The sequence below is a fragment of the Ambystoma mexicanum genome, chromosome 4p (assembly GCF_040938575.1).
Source record: "Ambystoma mexicanum isolate Mex_15411 chromosome 4p, UKY_AmexF1_1, whole genome shotgun sequence".
Taxonomy (NCBI): Eukaryota; Metazoa; Chordata; class Amphibia; order Caudata; family Ambystomatidae; genus Ambystoma; species Ambystoma mexicanum.
In genome coordinates, this window is record NC_090927.1 from 681,014,715 (window position 1) to 681,037,050 (window position 22,336).

Below are 22,336 nucleotides of genomic sequence, written 5' to 3' on the forward strand. Positions count from 1 at the left end.
CAGCATATGAACTGATGACTAATATCCCTAATGGAGAAGCACTACAACTCAGAATCTAATTCTGTTTTCACCCTATTAAATGCCAAAATACTTGGTGATATGAATGTCTGGCGGGACCATCCCAAACGCCACCTGTGAACTAAAACTCAAAATTAAACCCCCAATCCAAGCTCAATCTGTAACCTCTGCTGGCTTGGTTAAATGTACTTTATTTTTTCAATCAATGTTGAGCTATCTGTCAACAATTCGGTTTTTAATATTTAGACCACCTAGACCTACCTTTCAAAATCCTGCTTGGTCTCACCTCAAAAGCCTCAACTTACCTTCCAAAGATATATTCCCACCAATCGAAGCAACTAAGCATTTGTTATACGTTTGATTGCCTCCTGGAATATGCCTATGCCTACCAGCAAAATGTGCATACCACCCTGTATTGCAGCGTTTTATTTGTGGATGACCTCTGCTCTTGATGATGAACACCTCTCCAGAACTGTAAAATAAAACCACATTGCCTTTTTGAGGAAATGTCTTAACACCGGCCACTGAACTTTAGGTGGAAAGTCAAAGACCTCTACCAATTCTGAAGGAAATCGCTCCATCCTCCAGGTAAATCTATATACTTAACCCACCTTCGATTCTACAGAGCTGAACATGATTTAGTTTCAGCAACTGCCTATCCACTAAAGCATTGTAGTTAAAGATGAACTTCTGTCGTATGGCCCATTGTGTCCTGCCTGTCGTGTTGGCTTTACCAGGACAGGCCACACAGAGATTACCACCAAATTCACATCTGGGACAAGGAGATGGAATCCCAATAGCTTATATCCTAGTCTCCAGTATACTGATACTAGAGTTTAAATGGTCGGTGGAGTAGCTGCATTCTGTTTTCCTCCGTTCAAAGAGGTAGCTATCACAACAGGCTTCTCTGGATTTGGACCGAATGACAGATTGTCCAATATCAATATCTTGGAGCTGAAGGCTATCCTCCTTGCTCTGAAGATACAATAGTCCTTCCGTTGATCTTCATCTTCATGGACAATGCCAATACCATATTCTGTGCTTCTATTTGATTCCTCCCATGTTTTGTTGAGATTTTTATGTAAGAAATGTGTATTAAGCATATTCATTCAATTCATTCAAACCCTCATACACATCGATACACATTGAAAACAAAAGAGAGATTACATTTGTTTCATTTAGGGACATCAGAATAATGGCCCTATGTTGTTTGATACTCATTTGCAACTAAAACAATATTCTTCATGTGATTGGACTGCAGTAATTCCTTACAGTGTTCTCAGAGTTGCGGTTTAATAATTCACATAATGCCTTTCAAAGCCATTTGCCTGAGCTGTCAGTGTTTTCTCACTTACTATATTGTGTTTCAAAGACCTTTAGAATTGTGGCGTTCAGATGCTAGCCATATGAAAACAAGATCAAATGTCACTGATTGGTTTTCTCTGATTTCATTCTAGCGATATCCCAAGGATTCCTGAGAGCTCCCATCCTCCCCTAGAGTCTAGTAAGTATGCTGGACTTACTGATATACATGCGTACTTGCCAAAAGCAACATCACTTGTAAAAAAAAAATGTGTGCTATGCATTTCTTTTCTTCAGACTATCTTCATTTTCATGTCCTTTGTTAATGAAAAGGGGAATTTGGGCCTTGAATATTTTGATGCAATCCCTCTCTTTGGTCTTATTTGTTTCTGTTTGCAACAGTTCAATTACTGTGTAATCTATTTTAAGCCTAGTTAGGGAGAGTTGTGGCTCTATGAAAAAGTTCTTGAAGAAAATAAATATATATGTACATATTTATATATATATATATATATAGAGAGAGAGGGGCGTGGAAGAGAGAGAGAGAGAGGGAGAAAGTGCGCTAGGGACCCTCATGTCCATCAGCTGCCCTGTGATACAGAAGAATCATATTTTGTTGAAAGCTCTGGTATCGTGTCAACCATTTTGCAAGACCAAGTGGAATTGTTCAAGCAGGAAAGATATTTCTTGAATGTTGCTTTTAGGAGCAAATTTTGCTTCCATGCTGTTTGGTTCATTGATGCATGTTCAACTTTTTTGCTGAATTCGATTGTGTTGTATGATGGGCACACTTTGGGCTCATTCAGAGTAGGGCGGTCTGTTAAAAAAGTGCCGGTATCCTAGGATACCGGCACTTTTTCAGACCACCCGACTACGGGAGTGCCGGTGGGACACCTGGGTTACCTCCAGCTAAATGCTGGAGGTAAGCCAGGCGCCCTACTGGCCAAAAAGCCCTTGTCACCGCCACTGGCATTGCCAGTGGCGGTAATGATGGCAAATCCCCTCATGGAGTCCCATAGGGCTCCATGATTGTTGATTTACACCGCTCCACCAGCACCCATAATCCAGCGGCAATGCCGCCAGACCGGGTGCCGGAAACGGTAACAGCCTTTGCCGGTATTCTGCCGCCATTAGCACCAGGCTACCGCAAGGTTGCAATCGGGCCCTTTACGTGGTAAAGAAAATTCTTATTTTGACACATCTTATTGACTTTTTTTTACCATAGATGTATTTAACATCAAGTAGTTAACATTCAGAATGTGTTTGCAAATTCATAAACAATCATGACTTAAACAGGAACTAAAATGAGGTAACAGTATGACTTGAGATATGCTTCAAGTCCCTATATATCATTGTCAGCCAGTGGCATGCAGCATATTACTAAAGGCAATCTAAACATCGGACAGGCCAGTGCCCACAAATAACTAACTTTGACCTGCTTGCACTCAAATGATCACTCTCTTATCCCTCCACCATCACCTTGCATATCATGTATTGCCCACCAGGCCCATCCCTTGCCTTTGAAGAGGACCTCTTAGATGTCAACATAAAGCTGACCTAAACAATTATCCTCTTGGGCGACATCAATCTAGGGCTTAATGACATAGGAGACCCTAATGTGGCAGCTGTAGTCGCCTCCCTGAACACCCTAGGGTTTACTCAAAGGATCGCATCATCCACCCCCTCTAAAGGCCGCACCCTGGATTGGCTTTCGGACCTTAACTGCAACATCTGTGTCTTCCAACATCCCTGCCCCATGGACTGACCACCACATTATCTCATTCTCCATCCCCACCTCCTCTCACAGCTAACTACTCCATTTTACCCCCCACTATTGCCAGAAGCTCCAGACACCTAACTAAAGAGAAAATCCTACCTCTACTAGGTAGTCTACCATCACCCTTGTGCAGCTCTGCCACAAAACGATCAGAAAGGCTGTTGACACCATGGCCCCATGGCAAACCGCAAGACCAAACCCACCATCCACCTCAATGCGTGGTTTACCCCCAAGCTCAAGGCGTTCCGCTCCATGAAATGCAAGGCTGAAATCAAATGGAGAAATAAAACCTCACCTACCTCCAAATCCAACTTCTGCATAGCTTCAAAAGATTACAAACAAGCAATCCTTCTAGCAAATAAAGCTGCCTAGAACACTAGAATTGCTAATTCCAAGTCAAACACGCAAGAGCTCTTTAATATCCTCAAAGAACTTGAATCCTTGTCTGCCCTGCCTTCGGACATCACCAAAGATGAAGATTGGTGTAGCAACATTCAAAACGCCCTGCCAGGCAAAATCTGAAACCTCCATGAGACAAAAAAATCAAGCTCAAACAGAATGTCATTAGTACGAGTTCACCAGCCGCAGCAATAATCCCATGCCGGCCATCCCGCAGTACTCTCCGCCATGCCGGTCATCCTGCAGTACTCTCAGCCATTCCATTTTCAACAAGTCACTGAAGCTGATGTAACGGCCCTGCTAAAAAGCTTGAAACCATCCAGATGTAAAGGCGAACCATGCTCAGCCACAGTCATTAAGGACTGCTCATATGCCGTGACAACTTTCATCACTTCATTTATTAATGCCTAGTTCTCAGCTGACCTAGTCCCGACCAGCCTAAAGGAAACCTGGGTTGTACCGTTACTATAAACCCAATCCTTGACCCATCCATACCCACCAATTACCACCCTATCATGACTTTTCCATTCCTACTCCAAATTGTAGACAGAGCGGCATACCTCCAAGTCCAGCAATACCTGGAGACCCTCAGCATCCTGGGAATCTGCCAATCCGGCTTCCGCCTGGGTCACGTTACAGAAACCCCACTGCTAGATCTTAAGATCCAACTGGACTAATTCACAGATGCAGGAAAACCGGCTCTCCTTCTCCCCTTAGACCTCTCGGCAGCCTTTGATCTTGTCAATCACAAGATCCTTTGCCGCCACCTCTCCACAGCAGCCAACTTCTCACCAGAAGCTGGCCCCATAACCAAGACCCACCACTAGACCCCTTGGACTGCCTCTTGGTCACTCTCAAGAAGCATTGAGGCAAAGCACATAAGCCTCCACACATCCAGGAGCAGCAGCTGATGATTGCATGCTTATTAGAGATCAAGGAGGATTCCCAGTCTGCAGGTGCAGTCTCTATCTATTTCTGGGGGGAGGGGGAACTATCATATAAACAATGAGATAGAGAGAGGGTCATGACAGGATTAGCTAAACATAGTGAAATGTGTAAAAACAATTTTATTAAGTTTAAAAAAACACTTTAACATAAACAATTAAATCTGTCACAAGAATGAGACAGATTTAATTGTTTATTTTAAAGTGTTTTTTGAAACTTAATAAAATAGTTTTTACACATTTCACTAGGTTTAGCTAATCCTGTCATGACCCCCTCTCTATCTCATTGTTTATATGATGATTGCATGCTTGCCATACTCAGGTAAGCCCTCCCGGACTTCTGGGCAAATTCTGTACATTTATGTGTGCTGGCAAATGCGAAAAATGCAGTTTTTATGAACAATTATTTTTTCTACAAATGAAAACTCTATAATATCCTGGGGGCGGGGGCTGTGTGCCATCCTCGCTGGCTCCTTTTTCTTGAGACCTTCTTCTTGGTTGCATATACTGCTGCAGTAGCCCCGGGAGGGATATTACTCCTTGTGGAGCTATACTCCACTCCAAAATGGCAGTCGCCAGCCTTTTTGTCCCCCCAACCCACCATCACATGGGATCTGCCCAATGATTGGACTGCTGTTTGCCTTTAGGCCAATTGGAGAAGCTGGCAGGCTAAACCGGCCCCCTAACCAAGGCCCACCACCAAGGCCTCTGTCTGAGCCTGTCTGGGCCTTGGAGGGCTCAGAGAGCCCCCTTTTCCTTGCTCCCCGCAGCACTCATGGAACATCCACAAGGTATGAAGCCTGTTACCCCACAAACCTGGGCCTCTGGAACTTTGTGAACCCCTCAAGAATACCTGTGAGTCATGACTAGACACTATCATAGCTTTTCTCCACTAACATAAATAGCTGTTGAACCAAGGTGTGCCCTTGCCTTTCTGCCTTCCTTGCTTTACCTAATCCTTCTGCAATGCATTTCTGTGCCCTTGTGCAAACTCGAATCCTGGTGTGTTTTTAACATCTCTGCACCCCATTTTGCATTGCTTTCTGTGACCTTGTGCAAATTCAGATCCTGCTGTGTTTTTAAGACCTCTGCACCCCTTTTACATTGCTTTCTCTGACCTTGTTCAAACTCGAATCCTGGTGTGTTTTAAAAACCTCTGCAACCCATTTTGCATTGCTTTCTGTGACCTTGTGCAAATTCGAATCCTGGTGTGTTTCTTTACATCTTTGCACCCCAGTTTTGGTACTAAAGTGTTCATATTGCATCTGTTTTCTTACTGCCATTGGCTACTAGGCCGCCTGGTGAGTTGTGCTCATACTGTGCTGTGCAGCCCCTCATCTATCTTCCTCCTTTCCTCCGCCACCCCTATGGCACTCACCATCTCCCCTATCTTTTCTAATTGCTATACTTTCACCTCTCCTCCGTCTCTCATAAGGTCTTGAAGAAGGAAGCTTATAAAAGACATCCTGACCAGTAACTCTGGCCTACCTATCGCAGACACCTATGTCAGTGCAACTACCACACAGATTTTCACTGATATCCTATTTTATGTCCCCTCTCCAGATCTATAGATCCCCATCTAATCTCTCCTCTCGCTCCTCTCACATCTTCACCTATTAATGGTGGTACCAGATAGGAAGTCCTCTTGGCGGGCTTCTCATCATCCAGGTTTATCATTAATGTCTATCACAATGGCACTATCTTCGTTCAGGGTCCTCAACCCAACCTTCTCCTCTTTGACCGGCGCTTGCCTTCCCTTGTCAACTTCCTTCCCACACCTGATACTCCTTCTCTTTCTTTCTGTGTCCCCAATTCTCTGACTGCTGTACCACTCCTTTGTACCCCTCCTCGGAAAACCTTTAAAGGCACTGACCTCCTGCATCTAGCCACACTTAATGCTCGCTCTGCTACCAAGCACTCTGCCAACATCGGTCTCCTCCTTGAAGACCTTGACTTCGATATCCTTGCTCTTACCGAGACGTGGTTCAATGCCAGCTCAGTCGCTGCTTTTGACTCGCTTCTCCCTGATGGCTTCAAGATCATCTCTAAGCCTTGCCCTAACCATGCTGGCAGTGGGGTTGCCCTGATTTTCCCTGAGTGGGTCCCTTCTTCCCTCATACCTAGTTTTACTCTTCCTTCGAGAGCCTTGTTTGCAAACTGGCTAGCTCTCCCATTTCCTCCCTGACCATTGACATTTACCTACAGGCCATCCGGCCCGACCACTGTGTTCCTCTCTGAATGGGCTGATTTCTCCTCCTCTCTCTCCTCTCATCCACCTCAAACTCCTTTTCCTGGGTGACTTCAACATCCACCTTGATTTCTCAATCACAGCATCACGGCTCTCGTCTGTGACCTCAGCACCTCACTCTCCCTCTCCATTCTCCCCTCTGGTCCTACCTACTCGGCTGGACACACTCTGGATGCCATCATCCACACTAATCTCTTGCTTTCCTCCGCACTTACCACCCCTCTCTCCTGGGCAGGCCATTCTCTCCTCTCCTCTCACCTGGGCCCTTTCTGCCATCTGACTGCACCTCCCCCAGCCCTGCCAATCTCGTTCACAAACATCCGTCCTATGAAACGAGTGTCAGCTTCTGCCTTTGCATCCAGCTTCATCCCCACGCCCCCACTGCAGACTCTTCCACTGACTCCGCTCTCTGGAACCTCCATCGTGCCATCAGTAACTCTCTTGACATTCTTGTCCCAGTCATGAGGATCCGCCTGAAACATGCCTGCAAGCATTCAACCTGGTACGACTCTGAACTGCAGCCCTGAAACGCAAGTGCAGTGTTGCAGAACGGAAGTGGTAGACCTCAGGCTTACCCTTTGACAAACTTGCCTGCCGCCTTCTCCAAAGGCAATTCCAACTCACCATTCGCTCCGAGAAAAGGGCCCAAATCCAGGCTTGCATCTCTGGTGCATCCAACAACACAGCTGAACTCTTTAAAATCTGCAAGGAACTAGCCAACCCTTCCACAGTCTCCACCTCTCCTCTACTCTCTCAGGCCCTCTGCAATGCATTGGCCACACACTTCACTGCAAACAATCAGGACATTCTGAGCACCCTCGCGTGTCCTTCCCCTTCCCCTTCCCCCACCCCCTGCCACCTATGGCTTCCCATTCCTGCTCTCTCTTTCTCTCCTCCTCCTTTCCCATCACACCTGATGAGGTCACTAGAGTCGTCCACTCTATGAGGTCTCCCCCAAACAGGTCTCCCCCTGTTCTTCCAGAACTATTAAGGACAACATTGGTTCTCGTGCCCCTGCAATTGCTGATTTCTGCAATCACTCTTTTGTTACCGGGTCCTTCCCCTCTTTCCTTAAGCACTTTCTTGTTCGCCCACTCCTGAAAAAACCTTGTGCAGACCCATCCTATCCGGCTAACTACCACCCCATCTCTATCACCCCGTTCCTTGGGACTTATGGAGAAGCTTGTCTTCCCCCAGCTGACCCAGCAAACAAAGCTTGTTTGCTACCTACACGACCATCAATCTGGATTCCGAGCATCCGGAGGCACGGAAACTGCTTTTCTGAGCACCCATGGAGAACTGCTCACATCTCTTGATTCTAACTCTCCGGCCATTCTTATTCTACTTGATCGCTCCTCTGCATTTGGCATGGTTAACCACTCCATCCTTATAAAACGGCTCCATAATACCATAGGTATCTCGGAGCCAGAACTGCACTGGCTGATCTCCTTCCTCACTGACCGCCCCTACCATGTTATCCTGGGATTTTTGTCCTCTCCCACCACTACCTCCACCTGCGGTGTCCCCAGGGCTCCAACCTTCCTCCCTGGCTCTTTAACACCTATCTTGCCCCGCTTGCACATCTAATTTCCACCTACTCCCCTCACTTCCAGTGTTATGCAGATGACACTGAACTCTTCTTCAAACTCCTCTCTGACCATCTCCTTACCTCCTCCTTTATTCGAGACTGCCTATCTGCCATACAGTCCTGGTGTGCCTCCAATTATCTCTGCCTCACTGCCAGCAAGACAGATATCCTTCCCAATGGGACTCCTGCCCCCTCTTTCTTCCCCTCCCTCTGGCCACCCTCTATGGGTTCTCCCCCTTCTCCTTCATATGAAGCCAAAAACCTTGGAGTCATCTTCAACTCCTCTTTCCTTCCTCCCTCACATCCAGGACCTTGCCAGGAAGGCCCACTTTCAACTCCACCCCCTCAAAGGAATCGTTCCTTTCCTCAATTTTCCCCAGAAGCTTAATGTCTCTAGAGCTCTGGTACTCTAAGTTTGACTACTGCAATTGCCTCTTCCTTTATCTAACCTCTTCCTCTCTGCGTCCCCTCCAGCTAATCCAGAATAGGGCTGCAAGAATTATCCTTGGCCTCAAGCACAGGCACTGCATCTCTCTAGCCCTAAAAACGCTCCACTGGCTCCCGGATGCTGCAAGGATGTCATTCAAAACCCTCTGCATCATGGGAACCACGCTATCTACAACTGTCTCTCACTAAATACACTCCCGCCAGATCTTAATGTTCCTTCAGCACCAACTCTCTGCATGTCAAATGATTCACTAAACAGCGAGCTGGTGGATGATCTCTTTCCTCAGCTGGCTCCCTCTTAGGGAGCAGCCTCCCCCTTCCTCTTCGTCTTGAGCCAGATCTCCTCAAATTCCGGAGGCTCCTCAAGACCTTCCTTTTCACTTCCTCCTCCTCCCCTCCCTCCGTTGCTAAATCCCAGAGTCGCTGAGATTGGTGACCAGGGCCCTTATATGTCAACATGGATTCTGGCCTCATACACCCCAATTACGTTCAGCCTCCCCCCACTCCCAGGACTTGCCTTAGGTGCCCACTGGCCTCTACTATCACAGGCCTGCACTTATTTATTGGCAGTCGACCACATACCAAATGTTCTCTGCCAGTCACTTAGCAGCTTGCAACTTACTCCCTAGCACTTACCCCCCTGTTACTCCTAGCACTTGCCCCCCCCCTATCCACCTCTCTCTGCACTTACACACGCTAAATGCTCACACTACCTACTAGAACCGCGTCTCGGTGTCATTGTTGTATTTGCCTTTCACTCCCATGTCCCCCTCATGTTGCCCTTTGGGCGCTTTGAAACACAATTTACTTGATGTATAGGCGCCTTACAAATGCACAGTAAATAAAATAAATAAATGTGCCCAGAATATACCGACGTGGGATGGCTGTTATAGTGAGGCCTGTAATGTTATGTTATCTTGCATTTGTACAGCTCCTTCTGCCATGGGTTATGGTGTCAAAGCTTTGCTGCTTTGTAAGAGACATTTTCTTTACTCACGACTCATTATTGAAGAATCCCTCTTCCATCTGTGTTGTGCAAAGTGTGACGAAATGACTTCTGCTCTGTAGGAGTACAAGGATGAATAGTGGCTAAACCGCATACTCAACCCCCACACTTCCACAAAGCAACTGGCGATTTGATGATTGCTTCGATACAGTGGTACGAAGTTATCTGCACAGTGCACTTGTTCTTATGTCTGACAGGTAACAAGGCTGTGCTGGGGCGATATGATATGATATTTTATTTGTCTCACTCTAATACACAAGTGTTTCAGAGCACGATGCCGAGTCAAGCTGTATCCATGATGCAAGCACAGTGGTTCGAGGTTCGATTGAGTGCCAAAGGCATCACCAACGACTTCTGTGTATTAGAAGGCATCAAACATGGTTCGAAGGTGGCTCAAAGTGATTCAACAGTGAAATCAGGAATCCTTGCTCTCAGGATGCTGTGAGACACAATGCAGGGGGGCTCTAGGACAAGGGGAGTCCTTTTCAGTCTCTATTCTATAGGGTTATGGAGGTTTGCAAGCAAAATGTCAGGCCAGGGCCTAACCAATGTTCCTCCGGAGTGGGTGAGGAGCAGAGCTTGCTTCTGGATTGCAGCACTCCTTCTGCACTTCAGTGGGTGAGGTCTTTGGAAATATCCACTCTCCCAAAACAAGTCCAAATGAATTCTTCCTTAAGTCCTGGATGGTCCAAATGTGAATCAAAGAAGGGGTGGGAGACACCCTATTTTAAAAGGCCACACAAGAATGAAGCTTTATGGGGTCCAATCCCTATCATTGTGACAAGTGGCCCTTGTCTTTTTGCATCATGCCCAAAGTGATTTGTGCTAAAGTAAGTGTAGGATGCAGGACGGAAGGAGAAGTGAAAAGAAAAGAAAGATGGTGGAATTCTTCCCCAACTATGCTGAGCTCCCTCTGGCTATAATAACACAACCACCTTCTTAAGCCCATAGCATCAAAGGCCAATTGGTACACAACACCATTTTGTTTAGGGTGAACCCTCTGAAGCCTACTTCCGGGATGGAGAGAAGTTTTACCTGCCCTCGCAAAGGATTAAAAAGAGGCAGCTCCCACTGGCTATTGTTCTGCTGGTTGCAGAGACAGCAATTCTAGGGAGAATACACAGCGTTTTTATAGCTGGTCTAGGCTCATAGTCTTGAAATGTGTATGATACAGATCAGATGTGGTTTTAATAATTATCTGATCTACCAGTCATTATACACCAAATTCAGGTTTGGCTTATATTTTAAGATTAAACCGCCACCAAGATGATAGTTCATCACAATTATGTGGTTTGCACCCCAGCTGTAAGACATGGCACCTGTGAACTGTGAACCTGCTCTGTGCTACTACAGAGCAGGTGCTGCATGCCAGGATGCATTGACATCAGGACACATGTGTACACTATGCTTTTGGAGTGGAGTGCAATGAAAGGGGGATCTGTTTAGCAGACCACCCGATTTGAGATGGATTTGTTGATAAAAAAAGGCTAGGGCTTTTACACTTTCCAGATGACAATCCTTCACATAAAAAAAATGGTATACATTGTTCATAGCCAATCCGTTGTAGTGAATGCACATATCTCAAATATTTGTATAACGAAAATCTTTATAGTGAATGCATTTTGGGGTGGGGTAAAGGGTTAAATATTTTCGAAAACGTTTGGGGTGGGTTTTTAGGGCTGGTAAATAGGGATTAAGGGGGGACGCTGCGAAAAAAATGCATTCACTATAAAGGTTTTCGTTATAAAATATTCGAGATATGTGCATTCACTACAACGGATTGCGATATAAAGACATGTAACCAAAAAAAGTTACTTCCTTAAGACCTACATCTTTGTGTCTTCCTCTTTGTGCCTTCCACTTGTGGCTGCCTGTGACAAACACCAGGCCAGAATTTTTCCTGCCAAATTCTTACATATATTCACTAACATTTGTTGACAAGAAATGTTATGTCTAGGTACAGTTGAATGAAACAGTTAAGGTTAAGGGGGCTTTCTGTTGGAATTTAACCTATTTCATATTCTTGTTAAATGCATGCAATTTTTCGCAACTGCCTTAGAACACTTGAGGGCAGGCAAACAGTGGTAGTGAGAAGTGGCGTATTTCAAGGGTCAGAAGAATCATATGCAAGGTTTCAGATTAAATGCTTGATAGAGGAGTTAGATTTTCAGCCATTTATGGAAATTCACAGTTATCATATATGCATTTGCAAATTCAACCTTCACATGATTCTGTGCCCTCCTTTCATTGGTTACTTTGTATGCCTTTTTGTTTTACACCTTAACACTGAGTTCTCAGGACCCCAGCAGTCAAAAGGGTAAGAGGAGGATATTAAGACCTTTTCTGTTTTTTACAATTCTAAAATATCTCTACCTAACATGTATAGCTCCCTCTAAAGCCTTGCACTTTTGTATACATACATATTTTCTGACACCCAAACCAAAGGTGCATTATTGTCTGCATTTTTGTAGGTATTCAATCCTATTACAATTTAGATTTTTCGTGTCATGGATAGGCACTTATATTTGGCATGATAAAATATGATATTGACATATTCTTCATTTCGAGCTCTCTCTTCATACTGGAAGGGGAGGCCCCAGAGAATACAGAATCTATACAACTACAGATGATTTTCTTGATTTGTCTGCTACGAGAGACCCAAGTGTGACCTTACGTGACTTGCTAGAGAAATCTGTCTGGAGAAACTGCAAATACCATCATTCCTGGTGTGGGGACTGCGGGGAAACTGCCTTTGAAGCTCAACCAGGTGTCCCATATAATGCAACAAAACTTGCCGAGGCAGCTGTACAGCGGATTTGATTGATTTATTTGCTATAAGAGATCTAAGGGTGACTTTGCGTGACTGTTATAATTGCTGGAGAAACCTGCCTGAGGAACTGCAAATACCATCATTCCGGGCGTGGCGACTGTAGGACAACCGTCCTTCGAACCTCAACGAAGTGTACGATATAATTCAGCAAAACAAGCTGAAGTAGCGCTACAGCGACGTGCATCGCACGCAAAGCGCGTCGCCGTCATCCAGCAATCAGGAGGCTTGGAGGGCATCAGACATGAAGCGGACTGAATGGCAATTTTCTCTTTTTCCTGCAGTTGACGAGTGTTGTGATAAAACATCACAACAGCTCCCTGGGAGTGCATCTGTCTCCCTTATTGAATCTTACCCGAGGGCTATACACTCATATGACTTAAAGAAACTGACTACTAAAGACAATGCAAACTGTAAGTAATTGTGAGGGGAAATGAATGCCCCACTTCTGAATAGTAAAATCACTAATGATTTCCTTAATAAGTCTTCCTCCAACAGTAGACCAACCTTACTACAGCAAGTAAACTCTTCACTCACTTGTCTGGGTTCTAAACTTACCAAATCACTTATTTCTGCATTGGAAATGGATTTCATCACTGATATTAACAATATCCGACCTGACCCACTCGGTCAGAATGAGGTTAATATTGGTGAAGCGCGAACATACAATTCTATGCCCAAGCCTTGTATTAAACAAGCCAGGGACACCACAAGCTCCTCTAGACAGTTTAATGTTGTGGGTTACACTGAGCCAGTGAAAGTAATGGAAAACAGCATGTCACGGTCGCCCACTTTTCTGTTACTTAACTCCACTATGCTAGATCCTGATCTGGAAGTGGGGATACATGTTTCCAATCCACCAAATAGGTTGACTGGTTCTCTGAACAAATCAGGGATAAGGCGCTCACCTTTATTAGATATGTCTGGTCCTGTGTTGAGACACTCCAAAGAAGAGTTGCACTCGCTTACTGGCTTAGAGGATCAGCAGTTAAGTTATAACTCGCTGTCTTCAACACTAAAACCTCAAGCCTTAGGGCCTCATTACATCTCTGCTGGTCCAGAATTAATGTGCCAGTAATTCTTGTCTGGACTGGCAGAGTACATGTTTGCCAGTAGGGTAGCCTGATTTACCTCCAGCCAAGATATATAGGTATTTCAGGCACCCCACTGCCAAAACAACAGCAATTACAGCAGTAATACTGGCAATTCTCCAATGGAATGGGGATTTACCTACCCTTGCTGGCACCTGTAATATGCTGGTAATTCTGGCAGATCAGGTGCCGGTAGGTCCATTTGATGGTATCCCACCTGAATTATCTTGCCCCAGTCACGAGGGTCTGACTGAAGCCTTCCAAAAAAGTGCAACTCTTGGTACGACTACGATCTGGCTGCCCTTAAGCACAAGTGTAGGGCAGCTGAGCGGAAATGGAATTCGTCAGGCAGACCCTCTGACAAACTGGCCTGCCACCTCCTTCAAAGGCAATATCGACTCAGCATGCACACCAAGAAAAGTCTTTTTTCAAGCCTGCATCTCGACATCAAACAACACAGTAAAACTTTTCAAAGTCTGTAAGGAACTGGCCAATCCTGCAGCAGCCTCTTCTTCTGTCACACCCACCCAGGACCTTTGCTCGGCCCTGGCTGCACACTTCACTGCAAAAATCCAAGACATCCTTTCCTCTCTCTCCTCAAACACCACCTCATTCACCAACACCTTTGGCCCCTCCACCACTTCTCCTCTCTTCTCTCACTCCCGTCACACCTGATGAGGTCAGCAGACAAGTCCAGTCTATGAAGACTTCATCCAAACAAGTGGACCCTGCCCCTCCAAAACCATTAAGGACAGCATTGACTCTCTCACTCCAGCCTTGGCTGATCCCTGCAATCTCTCATTTATTTATTTATTTGTTTATTAAAATTTATAAAGTGCACTAACAACCTGTTTTGCCAACTTCTCTTAAGCACTCCTTGTGCACCCTCTACTTAAGAAACACTCTGCCGACTCCTCCATTCTGGCAAGCTACCACCCTATCTCTATCACCGCTTTCCTGGGCAAGCTCCTGAAGAAGCTGGATATCTCTCAGCTCACCCTCCACACTGAAAATGCTGGTTGCTTCCAAGACCGCTCGAGCATGTTGCGCCCGCATGAGGTCCGCCAGAGGTTCTATGACTAAGGCAAACAGCAAGGGTGACAGTGGGCATCCCTGTCTGGTGCCACCTGCCAGTGTTATCGGGGAGAGGGTTCCGTTCACACTCACCCTGGCGTATGGCTGCGTCCATAGAATTCTTACCCACTTAATAAAGTTTGGCCCAAACCCATAGTTATGCAAGACCCTGAGTAGAAATGGCCAATTCACTGTGTCGAATGCTTTCTTCATATCCACAGACACAGCAACCCTGTCAATATCTTTTGGCATCCGCGCCATCACATTGTACATTCGGCGGATATTGGATGCCGTTGACCTCCACAGTACAAATCCGTCTTGATCCTCATGTACCATGTCGGGCATTAATGGGTTAAGCCTGGTTGTCAAAATGTGTGCAAATATTTTTGTTTTGATATTGATTAGAGACAATGGGCGATATGATCCACAGTCATCTGAAGGCTTACCAGGCTTTAACAGTAAAATTATGACTGCTTCACGCAATGACTCTGGCAGGATCCCAAGTCCCAGTGCCTCCGTCCACACTGTTTTAAGTCGGGGCGCAAGCAAATTTATAAAACTCTGCCCCAAGCCGATCCATACCAGGGACATCCCCACTCAGAAGATCTCTAATCGCTTTCTTAATTTCAATCATCGTTATCGGGTCTTCCAGTGCGCTACTCGCATCTGCCGACACAGAGTCGTAGGAATCTTTGCTAGATAGTCATCTATTTCAGCAGTTGTGGCTACACCCTATGGAGAATACAGGTGTCTGAGAAATCATAGAATACCTTGTTGACCTCGTCTACATTATTGGCCACTGTACCTTCCACCCTAATTGTACTCAGGATGTTAGCGCTCCCCCTCTCACTATGCACCATCCGCGCCAGTAGGTTCCCGGGTCTTTCCTGTTCCCCATATCAACGCGCCACTGCCGGCCTCGCGTAATAGCGCAATTCTCTGTCTGATCCTTCCCGATACTTATCTAGTTGTGTCTTTATGTCTCCGCTAATCTGCTGTGATGGGTGCCTGGCACTCTCCTCCTGTAATCGTCTCAGTGCTTCCTCGCCTCTCCCTAGCTCCCTTCTGATATCTCTCAGTACACCGAATTCCGTCAACATAGATTCACCCCGATTGTACACCTTGAATGCCTGCCAAAGAACAGCATGCGTATCAACAGATCCCTCATTGTTTTCAAAGTAACTGTCTATGTGTTGTGCCATGCTTTCCCGGAAAACCGAATCTCCCATCTTTGCAACCTTAAAATGCCACTGCGGTCATGGTGTGATACCCCCAGGTATATCTATCATGAGCAGCACCGTGGAATGGTCAGTCAGAGTTCTGGACAATACACGACACTTCATAACCCAGTTCAAAAGTGTGTGCGATACCAGCCATATGTCAATGTGCAAATGCATATCCTGCACTGATGAGTAGAACATGAAAGCACACTGGGCATTGTTGAGTGCACGCCACACATCCTTGATTAAAATCTCCTTCGCAAATTACTGTTGCTGTAGGACACCTAGCACATCTCTGAAACAGGGTGTCATAGAATTCCGAGTCATCAATATTAGGTCCATACGCATTTATCATAAGCACAAACCTTCCGCATTCATCCTGTTCAGTTATAAAATGGGTGAATGGTAGTGACCAATACACTAATATCATGAACCCCGTGCTCTCGTGGAGTATGTCGTATAATACTGCTGATCCCCCCCCCATCCTGGGGCCACCTTGCGTGCCTGGCTCTCAAGCAGATGCGTTTCTAGCAAAAATAGGAGCTTGACCCCTAACCTATTGACATAAGCCATTACCTTCTGCATCTTCATAGGTACTCCTAGGCCCCTAACATTCCAACTCAGGAGCTTCACATTAGTTGGGTCATCCCCCGGCATCTTCCTTCAAATGCAACCAATCATTCCCCTCTGCCACACCCAATTTCGTGCCCAAGCCATTGCGTTCCTTGTGTTTCCTGTGCAGTGTTTTAACATTTTCAACCCAACATTCCCTCAACCCCTCGACCCCCACCCTCACAGCTCCCTGAACTTCGACTATGCCTATCCCCTCCCCCATCCCCCTTCTACCTTGCCTAACAATGATATGCACTCACATTGGGGACGACTGCAGTCGTGGCGCGAGCAGACTCCCGCTTAGTATGGTTGCCTTGACACATATATGAAACATACCAAAATTAAACAAACGTTGCCATCAACACAGCTATGCTGCCTAGTCACGGATGTGATGCTCTAATGTTTGCACCATTTATTTCGCTACTGTGGTTTGTCATGTCGGAAGCAGGATGTTGGCCTCCACAAATGACACAGCTTCCTCAGGAAATATGAATAAATAGGTCTTATTATTAAAGTCTCAATCAGGTCGGGATAGAGCATGTCATATGATATTCCATGCGTCCTTAGTAGCTTCTTCATTCCCACAAATATGCGTCTCTCTTGTTGCACTGCCAGTGTGTAATCCGGGAAAATACCAAGTTGGAGCCCAACCTCAGTTCCTGTTTCTCTCACTCAACCTTAAAAGCCAGATCTCTATACCTGTATTTCATTAGGCGTGCAATCATAGTTCTGGGGTATCCCCCTTGTTTTGGCTTAGCCGTCAATGCCCTGTGCGCCGGCTCCACTACGAACATCTGAGACCATCCGGGGTCCCCAAACAATTCCTTCAATATCTCCTCAACTGATACCTCCATGGGCCCCTTCAGGCTGCTCTCAGGGACACCAAAGATGCAGAAATTATTCTGTCTCGATCACGCCTCCAAATCCTCACACTTCATCTTGATGCTGCCCAGGTCCTTGGCTATAGTCGTTCCAGTTCCCTGTAGCGCTGTTATAGCATCCTCTACCGTGCTTATCCGTGTCTCAGTTTCAGTAATAAGTTGTGTGGCTTTCTGCAGCTGAGCATGGATTGTGGTCATATTTACTGTGATACCATCCAGTTTGTCATTGATGGATGCAAATCCTTGCTGCATGATGGCCATGACACCCTGGAGGGGTGGTGAAGGCATTGCTCTCTCTGCTAGCACCTGATTGGTTGTCATTTCGCTCATTGTTTCAACGTGCTTCTGGGTGGGCTTCGCAAATGTGTGCATTGTGCCACTTTTCTTAGCCCCAACCCCTTTAGGCATATTGCTACGGTCTGTGATCCAATCACTGCATTCGTCCCTCTATTGGATGCCTGGTCACCGACACAGCAGCCCGCTAAGTGCTTAGCCAGGAGTGTTTTTTCTCGGTTGAGGAGGCGGCAACCCAGCAGTTCCTCCTTCCACCACCAGGCCGCAGCCAGGTATGGTCACTATGTCAGTGCAGCAGTTCCTTTTACAGCTGAGCGTACCACCTGCCCCCACCGCAGCGTTCGGGCGCTTTCTTGGTTTACTTTCCGTTAATGCCAGATTGTGGCACTGCAGGTATATGTCCCTGCTCACCGAGGCCTGCGCTCTCAGTTGCTGGTTCTCAGTCTCCCAGTTGCAGGCTGAGTAACAGCTGCTGTGTATTCCGGTGAGGGTGCTGCAACCACGCAGATAGGTCTGCTGCGCAACACGCCCTAGCCCAATTGGGTAGGTTGCCCTGATCACAGCCTCTATGTAGTAATCTTCACTCCTAATCCCAATTCAGAGCAGCTCCCTACGTGTCATTCTCACATATATCATGGCACCAGAGGAACACAGAGCCCCATATTCCATTCATGCAGTGCCCCCAACTGAGCCTCCGCCGTGATAGCAGCAAAATACCTTATGGCTGAAGTCTGTGTGGACTATGGAGGGAGCGGGAGATGCAACAATCCAGGAACTCCCACGCTACATACACAGATATATATTCCAAGTCACCTGTTCATGCATACGTTAATATTATTCTCCCCTGGGCTGCTGATTGTGCAAAAGACTTCCAGCAGGTGGCCCAGCACTCCCACACATGTGGCCACCATCAGCTGGGATACTTCCCCGGCTCTGTGGCCGGTCTCCGACACCGTCAGACCACGCAGACCACATTGGAAATCCCCTCACTGACCTGCCCCACGGTCCTTGGCTTTCGGTGCGGTCCAGGAGCCACCCATTCTGCGGGGCCCACAGTTGTTCACCGCGGCTCCAGTCTATCTCCAGCAGAGCGCCAGGGGGGCCCCCCGCTGTATGCTTCGTTCTCCTTCGCATTCCAGGTGCTCCACGCTTCCTGCCACCAATTGCACTGACAGCTCCCTCATATATGGTTAACCGAAGCTCCCGAGGTGCAGGCGCCGTGCCTCCCCTCTTACACGCCTACAAGGCCAGAGACTTTGCTGCTTCTCGTCGTGGCAAACGCTGATATTTAAATATTCTGCTCAGGGCGTATTGAGCCCACACCTTTCCGATAACTGCACCCAAGTTTGTGTGTCAAACACGCTGCATTTTCTTCCTTAATTCATCCGAGAATCTCCTCGCAACCATAGAGCCTACACGAAGGCCACCATGTTAACTGTCGTGCAACAGTGCCCTCCCGGAAATGAAATTTAAGGTAGGTTTGGACATGGATGATGTGCTGCTGCATCTAAGGAACCCACACACTTTGCAACGTGATTTTGCCATATGGGGAATATTCTGATTTTAAGATTAATAGAGCTAAATCTATTTTGTGTCCTTTTGATGCGGATGTGGATGGGGACACTGACACTCGAACATTTGGGGTTGGAAGTAAGGTTGGAGAATATTTGTTAGCTAGGGGTGGTCATTACTAGGATTTTGGTGGATTTATGTGAGGCCAACTTTCCACCTTTGTTACAGAAGTGGTACAGTGAAATGTCAAGATGGGGGAATTACACTATTTCCTGGGCGGGTCGTATAAATGCTTTAAAGATGAATTTTCTCCTAGGTTATTGTATCTGTTTATTGTTTAAGGACGCTAAGAGGTGAATGCTTTGCTTTCTATGGCAGGGTCAGAAACCACGGGTTGCATATAGTACCCTGGTGTTGCCCAAGGAACGTAGGGGAATGGGGTTTCTTGATCTTTTTACTTATAGGGCATCTCAGTTTCAGACACTGGGGGATAAGGGTAAACAGTGGGTTTATCTGGAAAATCATTTGCGACCAGCAACAGTGGAGGAATGGCTGTGGGTCCTGAGAGATAAGATACCACGCAGGATTAGAGAACACCCTGTATAGGGTGTTTTGAAAATATGGCACAACAGACCTATGATGTTGGGGGTTACCACTTGGCTTTCACCTACGAGTCATTTGTGTGCCCTGGAGATTAGGGAGGATATGCCTGATTTAGACAGATTTCACAGCTGGTTCGATACGGGTTTGGGCAGTTGTGGAGGGGAGGAAAGTTTATCTCTATTCAGGAGTTGGAGGACATGCTACATATAGGTATGCTCTCAGTATTTTCTTACTTGCAGTTAGGAGAGTTCCTTACATCTGAAAAATGAAATTTACAGGTCCAAAGGCAGCACATTTTGGGGGTACGGAAGGGGATCAGAGTCAAGTGGGAAAGGGATTTGGGCATGATAAACACTGGAGCATAGCGTGTAGGAGAGCATTTTAGACATCTATTGCATGCCAATTCAAACTACATGGGATACAGTTACTGCATAGGTGGCAATATGACCCTGACCACCTCTCCAGGATGTTTGTGGCCCGTTTGCTGGCCCAATTGCGGTGAGCAGGCCATGTACTGGCATATGTGGTGGTCCTTTGTAAAAGTGCAAATCTGTTGGACCGAATGGTGATGGGATAAAGGATATAGAACGGATCTCATGTCCCATGGACCTCATACTTTTTCTTTTTGGGTATGAAGAAATAAAGTGAGTTGAAGCATTTACAACACATGGTGCACTTTTAATTGTTGGCGTCCAGGGCATGTCGAGCCGCTTGTCAGAAAATACTATTACTACCTCAGTATGCATGAGTGGATATTGAAGGCTAAGGAGATAAATGTAATGGAGAACATTATGGTGGGCCTTCATGGGGGAGCTTTGGGATAGAAATGGGTTGGCTGGGTTTTTGTAGTAGGTTCATGACTGCAGAGGGAAAATTGGGGTCTGCAAGAGGGGTGGTTTGACTCATGTATGTACTGACATGGGTGGTGCGCGTTTTCTACCCAGAGGAAATCCCTTGATACATGGGGGATATCGCTGTTTTGAAACACACGTGAATCTACTGATAATTTGTTGGATATATGTTGCACATATGGCTCTACCCGGTTGTAAATTCTGTGATTTTTGCCATGAGGATGGAGTGGGTGGATGGGGTTAAAATATGGAAAGTCATGTGGACTATTAATGTTGAAAGGTTAAGATGTTGTACTTCTTTTTCTTGGTCATGACTTAAGTCAATACAAATTAAAATTAAAAAAAGAAAAACAGGGATGTATTCTAGGGCCCCTTTTATTCAACGTCTACATGGTCGACCTATCACACCTGGACATTGAACAAGCTCTCCCTCCCTAATTGGGCGCTAAGAGTGTGGCCCGGCTCGGGGACAGAGATGATTTGATCCTAATGAGTTACACACCTAAAGGGCTACCAATGTTCATTTATGTATTGTCACAATTTGCAAAAGAACATGACTTACAAATTAACATTGCAAAAACCAAAATTATGGCATTTCATTACAAGAAGATGAAAGTCCATGGAAATTCAGATGTTATCTACATGGGGATATCATTGAGCAGATACAGAGCTATAAGCACCTGGGAGTGGTCATTAACCATCATCTTAACTGGAAAGCACATATTGAGAAGCTAGAAATGAAGTTCTCTCAACAACTGGGTGCGTTGAGGAGCTTTGCCTCAGGACATGCAGTTTACTCGCTGGGCTCTGTCATAAAAGTATATAAGATGGAAATTGTCCCCACGCTCACCTATACAAGCATTATCTGGGGATGGAATCTTGAAAAGTAACTTGGTAGGCTTGAGAGCATATGTTTAAAATCACTTCGGTCTTCCCTCGCCACTTGCCAGTTGAGTATCTATTGTTTGAGCTTGGCACAATTGAGGCAGCGCAATGTATTACTGGAAGATGATGAACCCCAGTGATAAGATGTAGCTAACTGCCCTCCAGATAGAATCAAACAAAATAACGGTGTTTGTTAAATTGGTTATATGTTATCATATTTGGAAAGTGGGATCTACTTGGGATGTGGCTCTGGTGCTGAATGGGACTTGCTCCACTGGTCCTAAATACAAAAGAACAATTAGGGCCCAACTATCAGACATTCAAAAAGAGCAGCTTTGAACTAATCTAGCCACCAAAAGTAACAGTGGAAATAACCTAAATGGACGGCACTATTCAACTCTATCTGGCCAGTATATTGATGCTTTCCCAACTCGTATCTCTGCACAGAATACTTAAAGGTTACATTTAATCTTGTTGTTACATTGGAAATTCTTGGTCCGAGATTGTCTATGCCAAGAAGTGCCAGTGCATGTAGATTGTGTTAGAACTATGCACAGAGACTGGGAAACATCTTATCTGCAGATGCCCTGAAGAATACAGTGAATTCAACTATGCTCTTAGAGCGGCAGGGGTCAAGCTGAGCATGTGGAACACACAAGATAAAAGTTGGAATCGATTAATGGATGGAAACAATATTTCATTTATTTATCACTTAGTGAAATTTTGGGTAAATATTAAGAAACAATTGGACAATCAT

General features: G+C 45.8%; 1 protein-coding gene across 15 annotated transcripts in view; it reads left to right on the top strand.

The window, feature by feature from the left end:
* The window catches only part of RIMS1 (regulating synaptic membrane exocytosis 1), a 1,643,460-nt gene that overhangs the window by 872,964 nt on the left and 748,160 nt on the right, over window positions 1-22,336 (top strand). For all 15 annotated transcript variants that reach the window (XM_069606225.1, XM_069606227.1, XM_069606239.1 and 12 more), the window contains one exon: window positions 1,476-1,522. In XM_069606225.1, the coding sequence (XP_069462326.1) occupies window positions 1,476-1,522 (47 nt within the window). The remainder of the gene's footprint in view (window positions 1-1,475; window positions 1,523-22,336) is intronic.